This window comes from Dermacentor albipictus, chromosome 5 (genome assembly GCF_038994185.2).
Source record: "Dermacentor albipictus isolate Rhodes 1998 colony chromosome 5, USDA_Dalb.pri_finalv2, whole genome shotgun sequence".
Lineage (NCBI taxonomy): Eukaryota > Metazoa > Arthropoda > Arachnida > Ixodida > Ixodidae > Dermacentor > Dermacentor albipictus.
In genome coordinates this window covers 148,763,214-148,790,540 of record NC_091825.1, presented here as the reverse complement: position 1 = coordinate 148,790,540, position 27,327 = coordinate 148,763,214, and the positions used below count along the sequence as shown (strand labels likewise).

Genomic DNA, 27,327 nt, shown 5'->3' with positions numbered 1-27,327 from the left:
GAAGCCGCAAATTATCTGTATAAATACTGGACGTGGAATGAAAATTGTGTTGTGAAATTCACCCTTAGCGCTAGCCTGGTTAGTCCATCGCGGTGCGTGTGCTGGGAATATATATATGGGAGTCCTCTCTGAATATTTATGAAGGCGCAAAATCCGACGCATCAAATTTGTTGAGCAGCTACCGTCACTTTTGTAGGAACCTGTACGTGGTATCATGACATTCTAAAAGACACGCTTCTCGCCCGCTTTGTTGTCCTCTCTCTTGGCCAATCGCTTTTAGCAGGCTAACCACTCACGGTTAGCCTGTTTTGTGGAATTAGGTCACGACCTTAATGTCATGTAATGTTTATGCAGCACCTGTTCACAATCTATACCAAAATGCAAATGGCAGGTAATGTAGATGCACACTGCGAGAGATCAACACAGTGACGTTCGTTGAGGAGCGGATGGTGCGAGGTTTATGTAGATGAATGAATGACATGTGCTTATTTACTCGTCTACTTATATACCTCGCAGGCTGCAAGGTTGGAGTATTAGGTGAGGGGGTGCTCAGATAAAAAGGCACAACATTAGGAAAAAACCAACAAGAACTAAAAAGCAGCACTAATACATTGCACGAACTAGCCCAGCAACATCTTTTACTGACATTACACAATACTTAACAAACAATGACAGAAAAAATTACCGCCCATGCACCCTGCACAAATGGTAAACCAGTGAAGCTGAAATATGCATGCACCCCCGGTGTTTATCACTGGGTTAATTTTGACAGTTTATTAAAGTATGTCTGAATTATTGGTTTGTGTTTCTTTATGAGGTTACGCAGACGTTTGGCTTGGGTTTATGACATTGTTTATTTGAAATGCCACACATTGCGCTTCACACTATCACCATCATGCAGAGTGCAATGAGTGGTTCCTTGTGTTAATCCAACCGGTCCATCAAAGTCTTCCTGAATTATATTACGCATTTGTGTTTTGTAATACGTTAATCATAGCATTTATGACTCGGTTATGTACTGTAGCTACCAAGTGACACACCGGGGCTGCACATTTCATTTAATGAAATACAGGGACACATTTCTGAACCTATTGCAAAGCCTGAGAGAGACTGCTGCATGTGCGCTCTGCTGCGAGAGAGAAACGACCTCACAATAGGTGTAGCCAATGGCCAGCCGCACCTTTCCTGCGAGATAATTATATCATCATAATCTTGTCTTAACCCCGCCCCCCTCTGTGTCCTTTCCCTGCAATAATACATACATAAATGTATATGTTCTAAATGCATAAGCATTTCTATGCCTACCTAACAAGAAATTTGTCTGTCCGCCACGTAAGACGAATGCAATGGCTCATAACTAATGGCTCATACCCCTGCAGTAGGGTTTCTGTGGTCGGACCATGAGTGTTTCGCCTAGGCATAAACAGCTTTGCTATAAAAAGAATAAACACCTTTCTGCTAGAGACCAAGACGATGTTAAGATGCACTAACAAATTTAAGTTTATTGAACATGCCGTGTAAATGCTGGTTGACAAGCAATTAATCGACGTTACACAAAAGGAGACGCAAAAACAGGTGTATGTCCACACAGATCCCAACAGGAAACTCATCCATCTGTGAAAGTGTAACACAGGCCATGCTGACAGAAGATTCTCCCAGTGTCCTTGCATCCACAGAGAGAGAGAGTAAAACTTTATTCAATGTATATAAAATAAGGCACGATGGTTGGAGCCCCTATACCAGGGCCCCACTGGCTCTAGCGGCTCGCCGGGCTTGGTCCAGAAGAGCCAACTGGCTCTCCCGACCCTCGTCCGCAAGCCATGCCTCCCACTGCATATTCCTCATTAGTGGATGTTGGTGCGGTTAGTCTTTCTGCGGAAGTTTAACGCTATACATCATCGTCATCGCCCCCATTTTCCTTTCTCCTGACTTACTTAACAGGTTTGCACCACTCCAGATCAGCAGCTGATTTTACTCCCCTTGTTTCTAGTGGGTTTTACCAAGTACTCCAAGTTTACTCCCTCGCCGCACCCAGGAGTCAAACAAAACACACCGAACGACTTCCTGGACGTGACGTCTTCATTGAAAAGAGTGGCGACACCTTGGCTGGGGTCGAAGGTAATTCAGGCATGGGAGCGGATAGAACTCTGAGGACGGTCGGCCCGGTGTGCGTGTGGGAGTCTCGCAGTTACAGAATAGCGGATCGGACTCGACGACGAAGGCCAGGAGCACGTCATACGTAAACGCTTGTCGAGCCCGTCCTGCGATCGGGGGGAGGCACTGTAGTGCGGGATGGTCGTCCTGTTTCCTGCGTGTCTCTTTATGATTTAGAACACGTGCTTGGCCATGAGATGACCTGGCTTGCGGAAACCGGTGCACTGGTAGTGGAACTGCATGGAAGTCTTTTCATCTTCACCGTTCTGTTCCTTTCCTTTCCTTCAATATACAGCACCTGCAGTGATCAGTGACGTCAGAATTAAGAGCAAAAGTTTGCAGATGATGGCGAGATACCAAGGCCGCGTCGCGTATTAAGACGCTTTCACATAAGCACCGCCACCACGCGTGCCCTCTCGAACATACCAGTTTCTCTATGTTTGTTGACGACGTAGATGTATAGGCATATGCATCTATTGCACGTACCCACTTTGGGAGATTGGTCAAGCAGCGGGTAACTGCCAAAATAATAATATATAAAATTACATTTAAAGACACTTAAAACACTAACACTCAAATTAGGTGGTTTAGAAACAAAAGATCCAGAACTTCTCGCACGTATATATAAAGAAAGGGAGGATATCTGAACAAATAAATACAACACAAACCAAAACTAATTTTGGCAAAACGAAAATAACATACTGAGGTCAGAACTTAGATATATAGATAGATTTTAGATAGATGGATTTTATTTGTCTCAAAACAAAGTACAGAAATGAGAGGATGGAAGGGAAAAAGCTGCCGAATGCAGCTTGAGGACCCCCTATGCCCCACAGAGCAGCAGTGTGGTGAAAAACAAAGGCAATGCGACAGTTTGCAAAGTATACACAGAAACAGAAATCAAAATCACAATACCTGTAATCTGTTGCATAATTGTATTCTACACGTAAGCTATTACATTGTCATGATTTTACATGAGTAACGCAATTACACAATTTCTCGGCCAATTCCCGTTACACAATTCTAACGCCAACGTAGACAAAAATACAGATAAATAGAATTCGGTCGAGTCCCCTACAATGCATTGTCATACAGTTACACAGGTGAGCTATTCGGTCGAAGGCTTGGATAGATTTATCAATTCCGTGAAGGTTTGCGTAGAAAGCAACCTAAGAGAAAAACGATTATCTTCGAGAACATTTAGGTACCTATAGGCAGATTGTACGATAAAGATTGTGTGCGGTGTTTGGTGCGACTTAGCGGTAGGATCCATAGTCCCCGGTAGGGTCCATCCAATTTAGCAAACTTAAATAGCGTGGAACCAAAAAGAACGAACTCAACTGCAGCGCAAGTTTACTCATCCCTGTGTCGGCGAGTCGAGGCGCCCAAGAATACCAAACCAACGTTCGTTTAAGCCCGTGCTAAACTTGATGATGATGATGATTATTATTATTATTATGATGATGATGATGTCCTTGATGAGTTTGGCGCTTACCCACTCGCGGGGATTGGCCAAGAGTCGGGCAGACTTTGCTTATGTGTTCAGAAAATGGAGGTAAAAATCTAAAATTTTGTTACATGAATTTAGGCGCGGGAAAATCGAAACGGTTCAGTAGATTGTCATGCTACGTAGAGGAAAAAAATAATTATCTTTAATATATCAATGAGGCAATAGAGGAGGAATGAATATAATAATATGGTCATCAATGAAATCGGTTTGATTCAATAATAAATTTTTCTAAGGCGAAGCACACATTCCTGTGTGAATGCCCAAGCACAGACGCTCCGAAAGACAGCAGTACCGGAGTGTTCAATGGCAGACCAAGCTGTCGCACTGTAATTTCTAATGTCATTTTCCTCATGGAGGAGAAACGCCGGCATTTCAGTAGGTAGTGCTCAATCGTCTCTAATGCATTGCAAAAATGGCACAATGGGGATATTGCCAGACCAGATCGGTGCATGTAAAAATTTAGAGATGGGACTCGACAACGTAGTCTCGTTAATGTAACTTCCGTTTGTCTTGTTTTGCAAAACTTCCTGCTCCAAGGGAATTGTAAGTGGCGTAGTTCCAATGATGATTTGAGGTTCGATTGAGATGTTAAAAGGATGTATCTTCTGAACCTGGCGGACGTGATAAAGCCCATCGTTGGAAGAAGGGGAAGCCCTCGGCCGCTGATAGAAGCCTTGGCCAAGCTGTCTGCCACCTCATTCATAATTATGCCTTTGTGGCCAGGTACCCTTATTAATCGTAAACTTCTCAAATGATTTGGAGCCAGTGAGTACAAAGTTTTCTATATCTGTGTCTCGCCGGGAGCAGTAAGTGAGGTGCACAGCGACAAAGAATCTGTGATTATTACCGCCGTTGACCTGGAAGATTGTAGCTTTCGTAAAGCTAGGACAACAGCTAGGAATTCCGCTAAGTATATTGGAGTGAAGCCGGGAAGCCGAATAGAAAAAGACCAGTCCAATGATGATGAGAAGATTCCAACTCCTGCCTTTTCTTCACTCTGCGAAGCATCCGTTGCTATAATTACGTTAGTGTGGAGTTGATTCAAGTGATCCTGGAGTAAGCCGTTAAGAATATGCGAGGGAAGCTGCTTTGCATTATATGGGTATAGGTCATCATAAGTAATAACTAGTGAATTTGAGATGCTGTTTTCCGTGATTATATCATTTATATTTACGTCTAACGGATTCAATAACGATTGCGATACAATGACTTGTGGCGTGTGAAACCGTGGCCATCTGACTCCAAAAAATTGGACTCGTTGTTTGATGAAGATGGACTGAGATCTTCTTAGTGGGGATTCATAGAGCCTTATAAATGCTTGAACGGTAAGTATATTAAATCTCATTTCAAGGGAAGGTAATCGTGCTTCCTTGTAGAGTACAGCGTTGGCTACAAACTTTGGTAGCCCCAGACATAAGCGAAGCGCTTCCCGTTCTAGCAAAACTAGTGGGCGTAGCTTGTAAGCCGCGGCGCCGGAGAATAACACACAACCGAACTCTAGTATAGGTCGAATATACATGCGGTAAATCATTATGAGCGTGTCTCTGCGCAAGCCCCATCGATAATTACTTATCCTTCGTGATATCCCCATTGCACGAGAAGCTTTTGAAGTTATATGTTCAATATGCTGACGCCAATCAAGATTACCATTATAAATAATTCCAAGGTACTTGACCTTTTCCACTTGGGGGATAGGGGAGTGATGGTATGAAAGGGATATAGTAACTAGGTCTTGTAGGGGAAAGACAAGAACGGCACTCTTATTTACATTAAGGGACAAGCGAATACTGCTAGCCATGCTTCTAGCTCGCATAAGTATTTCTGCAAGCATTCGTACAGTGACTGAATAACACTTGCTGATGCAAAAAACGCTATATTATCAGCGTAAACGTACGTGCTTACATTTTGATGATGAGGAATGGAGCTGAGTAGGATGTTAAACAGCAGCGGGGACAAAACTGCCCCTTGAGGAACCCCGCGTGTTTGTCTGAATTTTCCCGATGAAATTCCGCTTTGTGCACAGTAAAACTCCCTGCCCTGCAAGAACTCTGCAGTCCACGTCACGGAGTAGTCTGGCAATCCAATATCCTGCATCCTCTTTATTAATAAAGGGTATTCCACACTATCGTATGCTTTAGAAATGTCTAACGTGACTAGGGCAGCATATTGTGTTTGGTAACGAGCCAACTGAATTCGGCTTTCTAGGTCGATATGTGCGCACCAAATGGACATCCCTGGTCTAAAGCCAATTTGGCAGGGGCTCAATAATTCTCTTGTGGTCACAAACTGAACCATATGTGCGTTTAATAATCTTTCTATTAATTTTACGAAATTTGATGTTAGAGAAATAGACCGAATATTGTCTAGGACATACCCTTTGGTTTGGTCTTTCAGCAGAGGAATCACCTTCGCAATTCTCCACACAGGAGGGAACCATGCATATTGTACTGAGTAATTTATGGTATCTAACAGGCCGTTAGGAGCGACTTCAAAGAGAAGTTTAATCATCATGGTAGTGACTCCATCATGACCTGGGGCTGCAGCTGGTAAACAGGAAACGGCTTGGGACAACTCTGACATGGAAAACTCTTCGAAATCTTCTGAAGTGCCCTGCGCGTAAGGAGAGAAGGGAAGAGAGGTAGCGAAGCGGGTCTCTAACCCTTGCGCGATTACATTTAGAGAGTCAGCTTTTTCACTTGTGGTTAAAACTACCGACTCCCAGTTCAAGGGGCGTGGAATCATTTTTTGGGATCTTAAAAACCGAAATAATGCACGCTTATTATTTGCTTTCGAAAGGAATTCGAAATGTCGGACATTGTAATCGTCTTTTGCCTTACCAACCGTTCTTTTAAATGTTCCAGCAATAAATTTATAGTTTTTCCAGTTTTTCGGAGATTGGTTATGCATGAGTTGTTTCCATGCAGCCTTGCGTCGCTTGTAGTCCCGCGAGCAATCGTCATTCCACCAATTTGTAGAAGCAGTGTTTTTACATGCCTTTAACTGGAACTCTGATCTTTTGCGCGAAGTATCAATGATTGAGCAAATATTCTCGGCTTTCAATGGAGAATTTTCCATTGATTTGAAAGTAGTCCACAAGCAATTTTTAAATGTACGGTAATCCACAAAATAGTGGATTCGAGCCTGCACGGTGGACTGCGGAACTACCACTTCAAACACAAACGGCAAATGATCGCTTGTCGTCCCGACATTCACCGTTTCCCATGCGGATGTGGGAATACCTGGACCTGAAAATGTAAGATCCAGCACAGATATGAACGTTCCGCGAAGAAACGTAACTGATCCCGAATTTCGACACGAAAAGTTATTTGTGATTGCCCAGTCCCATAGATGCATTCCGCACGAGTCTGTCCTGGATCCCCATGATACATGATGAGAGTTGAAGTCACCTGCCAAAATTATATCTTTACCGCATTTCGCCATAACCGAGTCTAGTGGGTGTGTATCCTGCACACCCGAGGGAAAGTATATATTGACTAATGAGAAAGGCCTACTGCCAGGGAGAGTAATTTCTGCTGCTAGAGTTTCACATTCTGGAGACATCAGCTGGAATGATATATTTGCCCTGTGGCAAAACTTGCTTGAGACCATAATTAACAGTCCCCCACCTCTCGATGGGCGATCTAGGCGAAAGGACCTAAAATTGCGCAGAGAAAATTGTTTTTCAGGGGATAACCAGGTTTCTTGCAGTAAAATTACATCTGGAGAAATTTGAGACGATAGAACGTTTAAATCTGTAGAAGCAGCGAATACTGATCTGCAGTTCCACTGCAATACCCTCATCTACCTTCCAGTGATGAGAGCACCGCAGAGGCCACAGCCTCCTCCAATATATTACCTTTCGGGTTGACTTCAGGGAGGATTTTCTTGGATTTACTAACTGAGTGGGAAGTGGTAGCCTCAAGGGGAGAACACCTCCTTTTATGTGCCCTCACGTCAATTTCCATGTTTGAGGTATCTGGATGATCAGGGTTGTCTGACTTCTGACTTCTGACTGACTTCTGTCTGATCAGGGTTGTCTGATCAGGGTTGTCTGATCAGACCTGGCTTGCTCTATATAGGTTGCGGACGCAATTGCTCAATTTCCCTGAGAGTAGGTTAAACAAGCATTCATGTCAGAGCATGATGGCAGGGCAGTAACACTCGGTAATAATTTTTCTAACTTTGAGGTAACCAGTCCATTGAAGCATTCTGTGACGCTTTCTACTATGCGCTCCATAATTTTAGCCATAGATTTTTCAATAGCTTGTGCGATTACCTCTGACAGGCTTCCATCAACGACAGCTTGGGTTCGTGCTGTCACACTCGCATAACCATGCGCTCTTTCTTTTACCGCCGCAATTGCCTCTTGACGTGAGCAGCGCCTTTTGTCCATAACCTCCATTATTTGGACTTCTTGAGTTCTCGCAGGGCAGTTTGAGCAATCAGCTTTGTGGGCTCCACCACAGAGGCAGCAAGAGTCCGACTCGGCCGAGCAATTACTAGCGGAATGGCTCCCGCCGCAGACACAACAACGAAGGCTGGATTTGCAACCACCCATGCTGTGACCATAGCGCCAACAATTTCGACATTGTAATGGACGCGAGGCAAGCGGGTCCACTCTGAATATTAGAGGCCAGACATTTATCTCTGAAGGGCAAGACGTACCTGCAAACGTGGCAATTACTGACTCAGTAGGGACGCGTGTATTGTCCACCATTCTGTTGCACCGGGAAACAGCAATTACTCCAGCCGCGGAGAGCTTTTCTAGGGTCTCTGTCGGACTTAAGGAGGAGTCTACACCACGAACTATTCCCTTAGTGCAGGCAAGATGCGGGGGAATGAAGCCACTTACTTGCATCGATCCAAATGATGAGCACTTAAGTAAGTCGTGCACACACGCCTGGTCTGGCGAACGGCAAACAATCCCACCTCTGCCAAACTGTCGCACATCAGTGATGTGCAAGTAGTGGTGCGTTGCCGCCTGAAGTTCCGCCTGCACTGCCTTCGGGTGGTTGAGCCGGATGGCTCCTCCATGCAGAGGCACCAGCGCCACAGGAATGCTGCTCACCCCACTACGAAAGAAAGCTTCAAGAGGCATTTGATCAGGTGGTAGCGAGGCCGACCAGGGCGGAGATCGCCCGTGCCGTCCCCTGGAGAACATTTAGACATTTGTGGCTCTATCTCCGTAGCAGACAATGTAAATTTATCTTAAAACCCTGCTAGGTATCTACAAAGCTGGACTAACTCCGCCCGACACTTAGCCCCGAAAGCTCACCCCGAAAGCTCACTGTTGCGATCCGAACGACGCCGAGAAAGCTGCTATACCGCGTGGCGAGCAGTTCTTCCTCTTCGCCTACTTCCGGCATCGGCTTCGTGCTTCCTCCTCTTCGCCAACGGTGACCGCGCGGGAGGCGAGGAAGTAAAAGTTTCCGGACTGCCCGCCTCGTATCCGCATCGCCATAGCCGGGTCGACCGCCAGCGCAGCCATGTCCACGCAGAGGGCCCCCGGCTACCACAAGGGCAAGTGTCGCGCTTCGCCTCCGTGCGCCGCTCTCTTCCCTAGGGCGCGACCGAGGCGGTTGTCGGGCTTCGCGGTGCACGCCGCAGCGTTGCCCCATCGCGCGCACCGCGAGCCGCCAACTGCATTTGGGACCCGGCACACGTCGGTGGCGAACTCGGATCGCGGGTCCCTCGGCCAGGCACCGGAGCCCGGAACATGGAGCGCATCGTGGGCAAAGTTCGTCGGAGCAGCTCGTCTCTCATGGAAGGCGCGCAGCGAACACTTTTCGGATCGAGTCAGTAACTGCGGTATTCTTTGCGACGGGAGTAGCGAAGTTGTTGGTGTGTAGGTGGTGCTTGATAAGCGAGTATATGTCTGCCGCTAAAAAAAAAAAGATCATAGAGAAGCGAGAACACTTGTCATTCATGTTCCGTGTCCTCGCGTTGATCATTCTTAGCGGTGAGCAGGTTATTCGGCAAGGGATGCGAGTACACCTACGCCTGGCCTAACGAGAGCTAGATTGTGAAGGAATCATTGTAGAACCATGTAATATAGCGGCATCGTTTCTTTTTCTTCATTCCTTTTTTTCTCTTTGGTAAACGAGAACAGCGACTAGTACACCTGCTACCTACGGGGCCCAGTCGATTGGTGCATTTCATAGGGTGTTGAGCTACGCACTACAGTTATACTGACTCGCTAAATACGGGTTTTAGGGGATTATGCGTGCTTACCACGATTGCTTCAGCAGGCCATTCCCACTGTTCCACTGCGCGTTTGATTTCAATTGATCACTTCAAGTAACGGCGTGACAACGTGCTAACACGAGATTAAATGTTGATAGTGTACATGGTTGCGTCGCAAAAAAAAAGCAATGCAGAGAGCAAGCTAATAAATTTCTTTGAGAAGTTTATACAGACAGTATCTTTGCGTTTTGTTTACAAAGGGCTTTCTTGCCCATTGACAACGCAATCTCTCCGTCCACCCGTACCACGCCATTTTTTGTTCTCATATCCGCACCCGTTTACATAAACCCATAAGTCCGCCCCTAATTAGGACTCACAAGTCGAAAAAAGTGTTGAAATTTACTGCTATTCATCCTTACATTGCTTCCTTTGCGAATATTTAAGGCACTTTTTTTTATTCCGATGGCACCTACTGTGTCTTTTACCATTTTATCACATTTCAAAATGTACGATAACGTTGTTACCACAAAATAAAATAACATAAAAATAAAAGAAAAGAATGGGTGAAAGTATTTGCTCAAGTTCGCTGGCTGAACAGTACTATATTAGGTAGTTTCTTTTTAATTTCAGCCTACGATGAAAGACCGTAAGTATTCTCACGATGACTTTTCAATTTATACTAGGGTCCGCAACCGTCTCTTACAAAATGGGAAACCATATTTACCAGCTAACGTAATTTGTGAAGCTCAGGACGTCGCTAAAGTTCGCATGGATGTGTCCGAAAAATATCTACACCGTTGTGCCAATTACATATGTGAAAGTAAGTATACGTCAATACCATTTCTCTGAACACTCACATGTTTTGGCATAAAAACGGAACAATCCAAGTAGCTTCCGATATTGATTCCATGAGCGGTTCGATATGTTCTGTCACACTGTGATTAACGCACTCCGTGAAAATGAAGTATGCCGCTCACGGTGCATTGCTATCTACGTTTTTATTATCCCTAAAGATCCTCTTCCTTTATTTCCTAAATGTGTACATGCTTGCATTAGCGCTATAACATTTTTGCACCAATATGTCCGAATGCCTAAAAATATTGACCTATTAGCAAAGGCACGACACTGTCCAACTCATTCAAATAAATCCAAGACAATCCAATTCAAGATTCCATAAGAATCGTGAGTGAAACGTGCATCACGCAGTTTCGCATTGCGACTTATAGACGTGGCGTCAATCTATCGCAGGTCTTCGCTCGGCCACTTGTTCACGTGGGAGAGCATGGTGGTGGTGTTGTGCGCCCTCGTGCTGTCCGTCATATTCGGATTCTTCATTCTACAGAGTTTCCACTCCAGAACGTCAAGTACGCCCGATCGTCGCCACTTCTTATGTTCTTCTTTCGCAGTGCTAGAGGTGGTATCAATGAGTCAACAGAACGAGAAGACACAATTTAAGAAGCTGCGAAACGCACTTAGCGCGGACATGAGTTGCAAGTAATCATTCATTGTTAGCTGTTTGGAGGAACTCTTAACAAAGGGACAAAGAAAAAGAATGCACCAACCAGTTCAATTTTCAACCTTCCTGCAATTCGTTGATCAGCCGCAACGTGCACAAAAGACGAGGGCCACAAGTAAGTTAACAAACGCGCTTGCTCTCAACTGTGTTTGTGCTTTAAAGGAAACTTCAAAGTTTGTAAGACGCAAAACGGGTGTGGTGTAGTACATGTTGCCATTAACTTGCAGTAAAGTACACATAGACAAAACTGGTCGGTGTGTTAAAACCCGGCCAAAGAGCATCTCCGATCACTTGGTAAAGATGATTACTCACACTTAGCCAACCACTGTAAACGCTTTCAGTGTGAGCCTGTTTCTTGCGACACCTTTGTTCTGATAGCACGCGAAATAACAGGTATATTTAAACACCACGTGACCTCCCCGCTATCTGTTGCTGTTTTTAACTTTCTATTCATTATTCTACACGTGTTCATTGTATTTTGCTGGGGTATGTATGTATCACGTTTTCGAAAAATCGGAATAAACTGAGTTGTGAGTCAGCACCTGCGTGTTAACTCTTACTGTGACCTTTGTATGTTGTGCGCACTGCACATTAACAATGAATAATTGCCAGCTCGCACCCAACTTTCTGTTCTGTTGCGCGTAAGCGCCATGTGTGCTTAGTCTTTTCTTTTATCGCCTCTTCTAGCACTGTTTGATTATGTGCCGCCATCAACTATAGTCCAAGCTGCCCCTGTTGCAGCAAGTGCGTGCTGTCACAAGAACGTTCCAGGACGTTCTGTCGCTAAAGGCTTCAAAAGCTTTTCGGGCTTTTCGTGATGAAAACCTCCGGAACTTAATCGCAAAGCGTTGCTTATGCCACTGAGGGACGCAAACATACATCCTAGTAGACGCAAAGAAGACGCAGATAAGTCCCCTGTAGTCCGTGTGTGTCCACGTTCCTCAGGTGGCACAAACAGCGTGCTTTGCCATGAAGCGTGGCCTCCGAGGTCACAACGGCCACCTTTGTGCGCCATTGTGATCTCGGAGGCCACGCGAAATTTATCGCCAACGAGTCCCGCTTAAAACCTAGCCCGATGCAGTTCGCACTTGTAATTTAGGACACACGTCTAGCACGAAATTGATTGTGGTGAGCCTAGCGTCTGACATGCAAAGGAGCTCATGCACTATGTTCTGACGGTGCTCGTAAGCCTTTTTCTTTCTGTAGTAACTGCATGACCCAAATTAAACGCCATATATGTTAGCGTGCTCGTACAAATTAGTAAATTACTTTTACTTTGATTTCAGAAAGAATGACGATGGTAACCGACACGCCACTGTTCTTAAGAAGATGTCGCTCTTGTCTGAAGAGTGACTATGACCAAATCTATTAGCACATTGAATATTCCAGTATTTTTTTTAACAATTGAACACCCCATTCGCGTACCGGTCGGTTACTGCATAGTTTTGTATTGGTCACAATTCCTCTGTTGGCGAACTGTACATCCGTCTCTGAGCCACGATCGACACTACACTCTAAGTAAAGTTTACATCCTTTGGAGTGCCCCTTCTGCCACACAACGATAATCGTCATCTGCCTTGATGCCTTTCCTTTCTTTAACGCTGCGAGCCCGGTACTTTCCAGTAACGAACGGCATGCGCGTTATCAGCACGATAGCATTCCCGACAGGAATGTAGCGGGCGCGGCGTTTTCAAGAAAGGAAGCGCATCAAGGCAGATGACCATTATCTTTTTGTGGCAGAAGGCGCACTCCAAAGGGAGCAAACTTTTCTTAGAGTATACAACGCTTTATTTGGCCTAGAGCGAGCTATCGACAAGCATACCTCATATGAACCTTGGACAAACGTTCGTTATTGAAGAAACCATTGCATTCATTCCAGGTGAACTCATGGCTGACAACGACGCGCATGAAATGCAAGACAACGTCGATGTCTCAAATTGTAAGCAATGTCCACACTATTTGCATATTTTTCGCGGTACCTCTACGGCCAGTGCTGTTTTATACAGAAATGACGTATTCCACTTGTCGTTCCAGTGCGCTTTGGTAGCACCGCAGTGATTCCCTACAGGCAGCAATTAATCTGCGCTGCGATCGTAAGCCAGCTTCAATGGCGATGAAAAACTGTAATCATCACTAGTGGACTGGTTTATTCTCGCAACACAGCTTTAGAACTGCCCTATACTACCTCAGTAACAGAGTTGGAGTGCTCTAAAACGTAATACTGACACAGCGCATACAGACGAGGACACAGGAAAGCCCATGAACACACATCACGATGCCAGGAATGTGCGTGCTCATGTGCCTTCTTGTGTCCGCGTCTGTGTGCGCTACATCAGTATTCCAAGATGCCATACAAACAAGACCACATCGCAACTCTAGTTGGCTCTGAAATGGCCAGGCGAATATTCTAAAAGCGATCACTCTCAAGGAGCTGTGGCGATTGTCCGATAGGTACTGATCGTTCGCATCTGTTGACCTGCTTTGATTGACGCTTATTGCATGGTTACATTACACAGGTATTATAAATCCTATGTTTTGACTAAAACATGTTTGTAGCGCATAACTCGTAAGAATACATTGTGTAGGCTGCGGGGTGCTCGGTTTTGACGCGAAGGCGTCCGTAAACGTATAACACTGTGCAATATATACTACTTAGGTGTAGATATACTCCTTAGCCCTATTTCGAGAAGGCGCCACGCGATGACTCTCCATTCATAAGGCGCTCACGAGAGAGGCGGCAGTGCTTTTCTGGGGAAAATGTACGCTGTTCTGGCGTTGTTTTCTGCGCCCCATTTTGTGTGTGTGCCCCACTTGTAATTGCGACGAGACCACCCCTTTTGGTTTACTTTTCGCTGGAATGTTGCGCTTATTTCTCGCCGTATGAAACTGCGATCACTGGTCACCCTAAGAAGGAAGCGTGAAGGGGTACTATCTGGACGCGCTCGCAACGGAATTTATTGCGATGTGTCCGCACCTAACTATCACCGATGATCACCGACTGTGTTCGCCGGTTTCGTTGAGCATTGAGTGTAGCCTGTTTTTTTCTGGGCACAGGTTCGCCCAATAAGGTTAGTTTCGCCATTCACAGTTTTCGTCCTTTGTCCTCAACCATCACTACCACGTGGCAACTGGTGGATGTGCTTTGCGTTCATGTGCCGGACGCCCCCCCCTAAGTCTTGATCAAAGCCCGGACCTTAAATACAAATCCTGCGTCATCCCGGATCATCGAGCAAGTCGCCCACTGCAACAGCTGCCCCAGAACACGGACTTCTACCTGAGACGACCAAAACGATCGTGTACAAAACAACCCCCATGGCTGCCCCAGCGTCCTCAGCGTCCCCAGTTATCCTGAAACAACCTCGGGGCTCACCTACCTTTAATGGAGCACCGATTGAAGACCCGGAATCCTGGCTGGAGACCTACGAACGAATCGCGACTTTAAACAACTGAGACTCCGACGACAAGCTGTGGCATTTATAATTCGCCTTAGAAGACACCACCAGAACGTGATTTGAGAACCGGGAGTCGACCTTGATAACATGGGACCTGTTCCGTAGCGGCCTCCTGCGCACCTTTACGAGCGTCGCGCGCAAGAAAAGGGCCGAAGCTATGCTGGACGCTCGAGTGAAGTTACCTAACGAGAACGTTGCTATTTTTACAGAAGAAATTAGCCGTCAGTTCCACCACGCCGACGTGGATATGCCCGAAGAGAAGAAAGTCCGCCTACTCATGCGTAGTGTGAAGGAAGAACGTTTCGGCGCAATGATACGAAGCGCACCGAAAACCTTAGAAGAGGTCCTTCGCGAGGCCACCAGCATCGAGAATACACTCGAAATGCGGAACCGGCAATTCAACCGCCATACAAACTCTAAAAACTACGCAGGAATACAATCACTGGCCACCGACGATCTGCGCGAGACTATCAGAGTGGTCGCACGGGAAGAGCTGCAGAAGTTGTACCCGAGGTCGCAGCCTCAAGTGGCCTCAATCGCCGAAATCCTCAAAGATGAAGTTCAGCAATCCCCTTGGAGTTTCTGAGGTGCAACCAGAATCACAGCAGGTTGCCATTATCCCTAAAAACAAAAGTGTATAACAGCTGTGTCTTACCAGTACTCACGTACGGGACAGAAACCTGGAGGCTTACGAAACGGGTTCTATTAAACTGAGGACGACGCAACGAGCTATGGAAAGAAGAATGATAGGAGTAACGTTAAGGGATAAGAAAAGAGCAGATTGGGTGAGGGAACAAACGCGAGTTAATGACATCTTAGTTGAAATCAAGAAAAAGAAATGGGCATGAGCAGGACATGTAATGAGGAGGGAAGATAACCGATGGTCATTAAGGGTTACGGACTGGATTCCAAGTGAAGGGAAGCGTATAGCAGGGGCCGGCAGAAAGTTAGGTGGGCGGATGAGATTAAGAAGTTTGCAGGGACAACATGGCCACAATTAGTACATGACCGGGGTAGTTGGAGAAGTATGGGAGAGGCCTTTGCCCTGCAGTAGGCGTAACCAGGCTGCTGCTGCGGCTGCTGCTGCTGATGATGATGATGGGGATGACGATGGCAGGAACCCGACAACGACGCTCGACGCCATGCTGCCGCACTTCACTGACGAAGAGAATCTTGGCGTGCCGAAGAAGCCCGACAGCTCGCCCGTCTACAGATCAAGAACCAGCAGCGTACCGACAGCCGACACTACAACCTCCGACGACGCTTCGTCGAGTACCAGCCCGGTGACCGTGTTTGGGTTTGGACCCCGATAAGCCGACGAGGACTCAGTGAGAAACTATTGCGACCCTATTTCCGACCTTACAAGGTCATCCGACCTTTTGGCGCACTGGATTATGAGGTCGTGCAAGACGGCGTTTCGCATTCAAAGCGGAGCCGCGCACGATCTGAAGCGGTCCACGTGGTGCGTCTTAAATACTTTTACGCACGCTGAGGAACTTCCTTATGTTGTTGTTTCTTTGCTACGGGTGTTTTTCTTTATTACTTCCGTTTGTTTGCATCATTTTAAGAGGGGTGTATTGACACGTGTACTTGCTTATCTTTATCGGGCGACCATGTTTCACCGCCTAACGATTGTTATCGCACAGTGCAGGACGCGCCTGTATGTATCAGATGTTTCTGGAATGTTATCGATGGTTGCATTTGATGTCCGTCACCGAACCTTGTGTAATCTGATTGCATGTATGCGCGACGCGAATAGTGTAGAACTATGTGGAAGACACGCGGGTCCCAGGGATTACTTTGGAACATTCGATGACTGATGTATATAAGCCGACGCGCTTGGCCCGCTGATCAGATTTTCGACGATCGCCAACTGCGTTCGCCGTTTTTGTTGAGCATTGCGTGTAGCCTGTTTTTTTCTGGGCACAGGTTCGCCCAATGAAGTTAGTTTCGCCATTCACAGTTTTGTTGCTGTGTCCTCACCCGTCACTCTATATATATATATATATACACACTGCAACTTTTCGATATCAAAACTGTCACAGGCTGTTGTCATCATTTGCAGATCTCGATGTAGTTTCTTGGAGTCGATATTGATGATAATAGCTGAGAGACACTGCGATGGCACTGTTAGTCCATCTCAATATCATCGTCTGTTGTAGAAATGTAGAAATATAGGTATTCCCGTCGCTACTGCTTAAAATTGTTATACCAGTGGCTTCACTACGGAGGGAGGGGTGAAATGACAGACTTCTTCGCCAATAAAGCAAAAAGGCGCCAGGGACCTTTCGCTGAATGGAACGGTGGCGATGTCTTGACTAGAAAAAAAAACAAACAAAAGAATTGAAATTTGTAGGAGCGTGCCCTTGGCAAAGCTTAAATGACTCAGGGTGCTGTAGAACGTGGAGATAAAATGAAATATACATTAGGTATGCCAGCCCTGAAAAAGATACATCAAATGTTTTTGCAGCACAGCCGCGCAGCGCTTGTTGTACCTACTGTAGAAATACTTTCACACCGGGGCCGATTGCGCTAGCGGATGGCGCGAGATTAACATAAATGTGTGCTATAATTTTCTTATGAAAGCCTGTTTACAATGCCCCATGGTCTGCTGAGACTGTATTCTTCTTCGCCAAGTCACCTACGATTTCTGTCTCGTCTTCATTTTCCTTTCCTTATTTCCTTTCTATTTTTTTTTTGTCATATCTCCAAACCAGGGCCACATAAGGACAGTGAGGCCGCGGGCATGGAAGGAAGTCTCGAAACACGACGCTTAGGTACGTTTTCCAAAGTTGAATGCCTACACAGAAAAACGTGTGCGAAAGTTACTATGGAGTGGAGTGAAATACTAGTGTGAAATCCCACTCGGCTGTTCCAAGTTGGAGGGCTGGCTTTCAGTCAGTATGAACAAGGGTGACACTGAAAAAGATCACCTTCAGGAGAGATGACTAGCTAAGGAAAAAAGCACAGGAACGACGATAATTGGATGAAAGACTCGTACTTTTTTATTCTCAAAGCCCGCTCTTCTGTGTGAGATTCATAAAAGAACAACACATATCCGGCAGTGAATGCATGACTACATATCGCATGACCACTTATAAGATGCAAGGGTCTAGAGATTCAAGGGTCCAAATTCACATCGAGTGGTAAAAACTTCTCGACGTGAGAACTCCTACAAGCGGTTGTCATCATCTGCCGGGTTAGGAACTTCTCTACTTGATGCAAAAGAGCCAGTGTTCCCATCTGTTTCATAGCTGTCCTTCTGGCTCGTTTACATCCTTCCAGCATACCTACGTACGAACCTGTGGGCTGGAAAATTCGTAAAATTCACCTCCCAGAAAATAAGAAGGCGGGGGGAAGGGGGGGAATAGCACGCGCGTGATTTTTGTTTGTTCGTTTGTTTGTTTGTTTGTTTGTTTGTTTGTTTGTTTGTTTGTTTGTTTGTTTGTTTGCACTGGCCACTTGCACACACTTGCTTGCGTGCGTCACATACATCGTTTGTGGTGGTGGTGCTTGTGTAGCGTCTGCAGCAGCTTTGCTGTAACCCACTTCCAAAAAATGAAATGGAGGCGGATTTTTTTTTTTGCATACTGTTCCAATCTTCCCGTGAAAGCTCTGTTCTGTGTTGCTTGGATCTAGAACTTCGCAGTGGTACAAAAATGATATTGTAATGGTTAGTTACTTTATGAATAGGATTCTTTATCTAGTGAATACATAATTAAAATACTTAAGCAAGACTTGAGAGCGGACTAGTTATTTTTCCATGATAATAAACTTCAAGCACATGAAGTCTTCCTTCTGTTGTTACTGCTGTGTCCTTTGCGCTACAAGGTTATTATTCTTGAAATGCTTCGTGTCAAACTCTACACTATACGTTATCACGTTTGTGTGCGTTTAGAAATAGCTAACCACGTGGTCTGCACACCTAAAAATGTTAGGCTGTACGCTAAACCTTGGTAGACATGGCATATGCGTGCTTAGGCCATTCTACCACCAAAAATGATCACCGACTACCTCAAACGTTCTATTGTCCTCATAATCTCTACTACTCACTTTCTGCCCCTTAGCACTAGCATATCATATTTGTTAGCGCTGCTTCGCCTTCATTCAGGAGGCGTAGCGAAACGAGGCTTCCACTGTGCTCGCACAGATTCCAGCGCATATTCCCCTTGACGACTTCTCGTAGCATATCATGCGGCACTGGTATACTAATGCTATTTTAGACTCAAGGTGCGTAAACAAGCTAGTGTTAAAAAAAAACAATGCGAAATGACTGTTATTGTTATTAGCGAAACATATCTATATTAATCTTGAGCCACATACGTACGACGTTCCGGCACAGGCTTCGTGCAGCTGTATTTTGCCTCAGTACAAGCCATTTCACTAACCCAGCCAAGTATTTTTTCAAATTCCTAAGCTCAACCTCCATTGCCGAGCGCAGATTAATTTTTTTTTCAAATTAATATAAGATCTTTTTATTGAATTTTAATTTTTTAGAAGTTCCAACCTTGAAGCCCAGGATGTCAAGGACTCGTAAGCGGTCTCTTTCAGACGATTCTTTTGCGATTTTCGATGGACGTGCATGGATGTACGCATTGTTCTCTTCGCACGTACCGCTTGCCTGTTCCCCATGTGAAATATACTACCGACGTTTTCACGACACGGGATCGACGAAAAAGACGAGTATCCCCGCAGCCTAAGCATCCAGCAAGAAATCGAAAGCGTCCTTGCGAGCGCTACCTAAGCAGTGCAGTGCACTTCCCCGAATGCATGCCTAATCTTCTGCGGCTGTCGTGATTTGAAATCTCCTTTGCGTCAGCGCGCATGCGCATGTGAGCGCGCGTACGTTTGTGCGTGCGGAGCTCGTTTGTTATCGCGACGCGTGCGCCATCGAGAAGTTTTCGTATGCGCGCATTTTGGAGTATGTGCGTTTGCATTTGCATGCTTGCGTGCGTACGTGGGTTGATTGTTGCCGCATACCATTTCTAATGTATTTATCAAAAATTTCTGTTCAATCATTTAGTCTCTTTTAGAGACGCAGCAGCCTCTTCATAGGAACGTAATATCAATAATTTGCCAGGAAAGAAAGACAACCCTTCATTAACCCTCTCCAAGCACAGCGTTCTTCCGGCAAGTTTCATGTTAGTCACAAAAGTGTTTTTACAGGCAAGCACAAGTCTTCAAATGAACATGCAACAAAGACTACGAAGAAAGACACAAGGACACGTAAGTCAATTTGTGTAAAGAAGCATTTCTTCAATTCTTTAGCCAATCTCCCGAGGCGATATCCTTACTTTTTAAGAGATAAATGTAAGAAACCATATACAATACGCTCACGATGTAAAGCGCATATCGTACTATTCCCGTTTCGAGATTCTCGTATACATTATGCTCATGATGTAACGCGCATATCGTACTATTCCCGTTTCGAGAATCTCATATACAATACGCTCACGATGTAAAGCGCATATCGTACTATTCCCGTTTCGAGATTCTCGTATACATTATGCTCATGATGTAACGCGCATACCGTACTATTCCCGTTTCGAGATTCTCATATACAATACGCTCACGATGTAAAGCGTATCTCGTACTATTCCCGTTTCGAGATTCTCATATACATTATGCTCATGATGTAACGCGCATATCGTACTATTCCCGTTTCGACGTTCTCATGTACAATACGCTCACGATGTAAAGCGTATCTCGTACTATTCCCGTTCCGAGATTCTCATATACATTATGCTCATGATGTAACGCGCATATCGTACTATTCCCGTTTCGACGTTCTCATGTACAATACGCTCATGATGTAACGCGCATATCGTACTATTCCCGTTTCGAGATTTTCATATACAATACGCTCACGATGTAAAGCGCATATCGTACTATTCCCGTTTCGAGATTCTCGTATACATTATGCTCATGATGTAACGCGCATACCGTACTATTCCCGTTTCGAGATTCTCATATACAATACGCTCACGATGTAAAGCGTATCTCGTACTATTCCCGTTCCGAGATTCTCATATACATTATGCTCACGATGTAAAGCGTATCTCGTACTATTCCCGTTTCGAGATTCTCATATACATTATGCTCATGATGTAACGCGCATATCGTACTATTCCCGTTTCGACGTTCTCATGTACAATACGCTCACGATGTAAAGCGTATCTCGTACTATTCCCGTTCCGAGATTCTCATATACATTATGCTCATGATGTAACGCGCATATCGTACTATTCCCGTTTCGACGTTCTCATGTACAATACGCTCATGATGTAACGCGCATATCGTACTATTCCCGTTTCGAGATTCTCATATACAATACGCTCACGATGTAAAGCGCATATCGTACTATTCCCGTTTCGAGATTCTCGTATACATTATGCTCATGATGTAACGCGCATACCGTACTATTCCCGTTTCGAGATTCTCATATACAATACGCTCACGATGTAAAGCGTATCTCGTACTATTCCCGTTTCGAGATTCTCATATACATTATGCTCATGATGTAACGCGCATATCGTACTATTCCCGTTTCGACGTTCTCATGTACAATACGCTCACGATGTAAAGCGTATCTCGTACTATTCCCGTTTCGAGATTCTCCTATACAATACGCTCACGATGTAAAGCGCATATCGTACTATTCCCGCTTCGAGATTCTCGTATACATTATGCTCATGATGTAACGCGCATACCGTACTATTCCCGTTTCGAGATTCTCATATACAATACGCTCACGATGTAAAGCGTATCTCGTACTATTCCCGTTTCGAGATTCTCATATACATTATGCTCATGATGTAACGCGCATATCGTACTATTCCCGTTTCGAGATTCTCATATACAATACGCTAACGATGTAAAGCGCATATCGTACTATTCCCGTTTCGAGATTCTCGTATACATTATGCTCATGATGTAACGCGCATACCGTACTATTCCCGTTTCGAGATTCTCATATACAATACGCTCACGATGTAAAGCGTATCTCGTACTATTCCCGTTTCGAGATTCTCATATACATTATGCTCATGATGTAACGCGCATATCGTACTATTCCCGTTTCGACGTTCTCATGTACAATACGCTCACGATGTAAAGCGTATCTCGTACTATTCCCGTTCCGAGATTCTCATATACATTACGCTCATGGTGTAACGCGCATATCGTACTATTCCCGTTTCGACGTTCTCATGTACAATACGCTCATGATGTAACGCGCATATCGTACTATTCCCGTTTCGAGATTCTCATATACAATACGCTCACGATGTAAAGCGCATATCGTACTATTCCCGTTTCGAGATTCTCGTATACATTATGCTCATGATGTAACGCGCATACCGTACTATTCCCGTTTCGAGATTCTCATATACATTATGCTCATGATGTAACGCGCATATCGTACTATTCCCGTTTCGACGTTCTCATGTACAATACGCTCACGATGTAAAGCGTATCTCGTACTATTCCCGTTTCGAGATTCTCATATACATTATGCTCATGATGTAACGCGCATATCGTACTATTCCCGTTTCGACGTTCTCATGTACAATACGCTCATGATGTAACGCGCATATCGTACTATTCCCGTTTCGAGATTCTCATATGCAATGCGCTCACGATGTAAAGCTCATATCGTACTATTCCCGTTTCGAGATTCTCATATACATTATGCTCATCATGTAACGCGCATATCGTACTATTCCTGTTTCGAGATTCCCATATACATTATGCTCATGATGTAACGCGCATACCGTACTATTCCCGTTTCGAGATTCTCATATACAATACGCTCACGATGTAAAGCGTATCTCGTACTATTCCCGTTTCGAGATTCTCATATACATTATGCTCATGATGTAACGCGCATATCGTACTATTCCCGTTTCGACGTTCTCATGTACAATACGCTCACGATGTAAAGCGTATCTCGTACTATTCCCGTTCCGAGATTCTCATATACATTATGCTCATGATGTAACGCGCATATCGTACTATTCCCGTTTCGACGTTCTCATGTACAATACGCTCATGATGTAACGCGCATATCGTACTATTCCCGTTTCGAGATTCTCATATACAATACGCTCACGATGTAAAGCGCATATCGTACTATTCCCGTTTCGAGATTCTCGTATACATTATGCTCATGATGTAACGCGCATACCGTACTATTCCCGTTTCGAGATTCTCATATACAATACGCTCACGATGTAAAGCGTATCTCGTACTATTGCCGTTTCGAGATTCTCATATACATTATGCTCACGATGTAAAGCGTATCTCGTACTATTCCCGTTTCGAGATTCTCATATACATTATGCTCATGATGTAACGCGCATATCGTACTATTCCCGTTTCGACGTTCTCATGTACAATACGCTCACGATGTAAAGCGTATCTCGTACTATTCCCGTTCCGAGATTCTCATATACATTATGCTCATGATGTAACGCGCATATCGTACTATTCCCGTTTCGACGTTCTCATGTACAATACGCTCATGATGTAACGCGCATATCGTACTATTCCCGTTTCGAGATTCTCATATACAATACGCTCACGATGTAAAGCGCATATCGTACTATTCCCGTTTCGAGATTCTCGTATACATTATGCTCATGATGTAACGCGCATACCGTACTATTCCCGTTTCGAGATTCTCATATACAATACGCTCACGATGTAAAGCGTATCTCGTACTATTCCCGTTTCGAGATTCTCATATACATTATGCTCATGATGTAACGCGCATATCGTACTATTCCCGTTTCGACGTTCTCATGTACAATACGCTCACGATGTAAAGCGTATCTCGTACTATTCCCGTTTCGAGATTCTCATATACAATACGCTCACGATGTAAAGCGCATATCGTACTATTCCCGCTTCGAGACTCTCGTATACATTATGCTCATGATGTAACGCGCATACCGTACTATTCCCGTTTCGAGATTCTCATATACAATACGCTCACGATGTAAAGCGTATCTCGTACTATTCCCGTTTCGAGATTCTCATATACATTATGCTCATGATGTAACGCGCATATCGTACTATTCCCGTTTCGAGATTCTCATATACAATACGCTAACGATGTAAAGCGCATATCGTACTATTCCCGTTTCGAGATTCTCGTATACATTATGCTCATGATGTAACGCGCATACCGTACTATTCCCGTTTCGAGATTCTCATATACAATACGCTCACGATGTAAAGCGTATCTCGTACTATTCCCGTTTCGAGATTCTCATATACATTATGCTCATGATGTAACGCGCATATCGTACTATTCCCGTTTCGACGTTCTCATGTACAATACGCTCACGATGTAAAGCGTATCTCGTACTATTCCCGTTCCGAGATTCTCATATACATTATGCTCATGATGTAACGCGCATATCGTACTATTCCCGTTTCGACGTTCTCATGTACAATACGCTCATGATGTAACGCGCATATCGTACTATTCCCGTTTCGAGATTCTCATATACAATACGCTCACGATGTAAAGCGCATATCGTACTATTCCCGTTTCGAGATTCTCGTATACATTATGCTCATGATGTAACGCGCATACCGTACTATTCCCGTTTCGAGATTCTCATATACATTATGCTCATGATGTAACGCGCATATCGTACTATTCCCGTTTCGACGTTCTCATGTACAATACGCTCACGATGTAAAGCGTATCTCGTACTATTCCCGTTTCGAGATTCTCATATACATTATGCTCATGATGTAACGCGCATATCGTACTATTCCCGTTTCGACGTTCTCATGTACAATACGCTCACGATGTAAAGCGCATATCGTACTATTCCCGTTTCGAGATTCTCATATACATTATGCTCATCATGTAACGCGCATATCGTACTATTCCTGTTTCGAGATTCCCATATACATTATGCTCATGATGTAACGCGCATATCGTACTATTCCCGTTTCGAGATTCTCATATACATTATGCTCATGATGTAACGTCCATATGGTACTGTTTCAGTTTCGGGATTCTCAGGGACACCACTCCGAAGAAAATGCTCTCTTTTAAATCACGTCACGTTCGCAAACCTCAATATGTACTTCGCCACAAGCCTTTTGTACTAGGCTCCTATATTGAGTGACAAGTGAATTCCCCATTTTTCTAGTTTTTTTTCAGGAACAATTTATTTTAGTAGATGGTAACGACCTGGAAATAAACATTGGTTCTAATCTCTTTCTTTTCTTTCTTTTTTGAAAGAAAACTTGTAGGGGTAGACGGAAAAACCCACTCTGACTTGAAGGCAGGGTATGCAGGTCCGTGTGTCAACTGTGTATAAGTTTTCTCTACCGGTCGTCGTGAAAACTGACACTAATGCTTGTGTAGTCTGTTTTAGTCCCCCAAAAGCAAAACGAAACAACCTAAATTATCGAGTAGGCTGTATCGGCAACGCAGGGGTTTACGTGAAACGCATATGCGAGCTGCTGAGGGTGTGTGGTCCTTAAGGTACAGAAATTGCGTAACAAGTACACAAGTGACATTTATTCACGCATTACAAAGCTTATACTCTTCACTCACACAGTTATGATGCGTATAGGGGGAGGGGAGGCGGAAGGGGGGGGGGGGGTTCTACGGTCTGATTTTGCGATCGTACTCGCTACCTATTCGTAGTGGGCCCGCCGTGGTCAAAGGTTGTGGGCGAAAACTGCCGTCTTGCTGCCCGAGTCTCTCCACGCCATTTATTGATGTTACATGTCGAACGTGGAGACGCCATAGCCGAGCAACCTTCAATTTTCTGCAACAAATTGCACACTTGTAAGCCCCATAGCTGCTGATGAGCACAGGATTGGGTTTGATTAATTATACCCATGCTGAGTGAGCTCTCTCAAACGCGACTACTCCCGCTCGGATCGGCAAGCATACCGCCGCGCTGCGCTTTTCTGAACGCCGAGCGAGAGGCTAAATTTAGTTCCAATTGCGTCATGCGTGGCACGACAACGGCGCCTTCTGTGCACGCGACCCATTAATGAACGAATGAATGAATGAATGAATGAATGAATGAATGAATGAATGAATGAATGAATGAATGAATGAATGTTTATTTTGACAAAAAATACAAAGAATCTCTGTCAAAGAGACTGACATAACGGCACGAATGTATGGTCGAGTAACGGCTTTCTTTTCTTCCATCTACGCAATGATTCCAAAGTTAGGAGCATGGGTAGTACTGTAGCATAGACATAAGCGATAATAGTATGACACGTTTTCGTAACGTGCGGTTTTAGCAAGCGACCCGCTATGCTGACCAAATTGAAAGCCGTTTCCCGTCAAAAAGAGTACGCTTTTCTGTATGGACATAACAAATGTCTTCAGACTTCACAACTCAGCCTGCAACACGAACCCATGAATATGCTGAAGGAAGCTTCACATTCGGCCGTGCTTATGTGTAAAGAATAAACTCAGTATGTACTTTGGCAAGCTTAAGGATGTGGTCACTTTATTCATCGTGCTTTCTTAATAAAAACTTCACATCTATAAAGAAAACAGGAGATTTTATCAGATTCGTAGCAGCCCTGCCATGCAGCAGAAACTGACTTACCGTGTTCCGCGCATTGGGGGCACGTTAAATATCCCCTGGTGGTCAAAATTATTCTGGAGGCCACCACTATGACTTATGCCTCATAGTCAAATCGTGGTTTGCCACGTAAAACCTCAGAATTAATTAATTCATTCATTCATTCATTCATTCATTCATTCATTCATTCATTCATTCATTCATTCAGAAACTGACTTGACAAGGTGTTGTGTGCCTCAACTTTTGTCGAGTCTCAGCTTACAAACCTGCAGCCGACGTAAACGACTTGCTTAGTCAATCGACAGCGCGAATTTGCGTAACTTGTACAACATTTTCAGCATACTAGCACTCGCTGTCTCAATTGCTCACTAATACATTATCATTATTATTTCCTTGCGCGCGCAGATGGCTCTCGTGCCCAACAGCACGTCCCCGAGAAGCAGAAGTGTAAGTATTCGAATACGGGCTTGAAATTTCAGTGCAACGGGACATGCGTGGCTACTTGAATGTCTATGGAATCACGTTCGCAATTTGACATGACGTCATCTTTGCAGCTCTCAACGAGAAGCTCAAGAATACAAAGAAGAAGAACAATTCTGCAAAGGCCCTCAATCCTAAAACGATTCCAAGCAATACCGAAGAGTCGAACGAGCCCGCAAAGGGTTTGAAACCAAGCGGTAAGAGCGATATCGTCAGCCTGAGGACCATTACCCAACATCGTACAGTTCTCCACGTACATAAAAAGGAGGACTGTTGCCTAAAGGAAAGCACAGTTTAGAAATTCACTGCGCCTACGAGCACAGGTCACTTGTATCTAGACGGATCAAAACTGCCGTGAAGTGGCCAATGAGTCGTATTCGAGATCTTATTTTCGTATTTATCGCTGCGATTGCATGCACGAAGTAAAGGCTTCGCGCACAGCAATATCAGACA

The 27,327-nt window shown here is 44.7% G+C and overlaps 1 protein-coding gene and 1 long non-coding RNA gene across 3 annotated transcripts in view; one reads left to right on the top strand and one right to left on the bottom strand.

Moving 5' to 3' along the window:
- Positions 1-1,480: 1,480 nt before the first annotated feature.
- Positions 1,481-8,981, bottom strand: LOC135897639 (uncharacterized). Its single transcript, XR_010563103.1, has 2 exons — positions 8,517-8,981; positions 1,481-2,452 (listed from the first exon to the last, which is right to left on the bottom strand). It is a non-coding gene; the product is annotated as an uncharacterized lncRNA (long non-coding RNA).
- A 64-nt stretch (positions 8,982-9,045) lies between these two features.
- The window catches only part of LOC135897636 (uncharacterized), a 50,031-nt gene continuing 31,749 nt past the window's right edge, over positions 9,046-27,327 (top strand). Inside the window, exons 1-9 of one of the 2 annotated variants that reach the window (XM_065426331.1) lie at positions 9,046-9,184; positions 10,478-10,493; positions 11,096-11,211; positions 13,243-13,302; positions 17,533-17,592; positions 19,313-19,348; positions 19,982-20,041; positions 26,800-26,841; positions 26,949-27,071. In XM_065426331.1, coding sequence (XP_065282403.1) covers positions 9,151-9,184; positions 10,478-10,493; positions 11,096-11,211; positions 13,243-13,302; positions 17,533-17,592; positions 19,313-19,348; positions 19,982-20,041; positions 26,800-26,841; positions 26,949-27,071 — 547 coding nt within the window. In that variant the 5' untranslated portion in view covers positions 9,046-9,150. The other variant, XM_065426330.1, reaches the window with a different exon arrangement.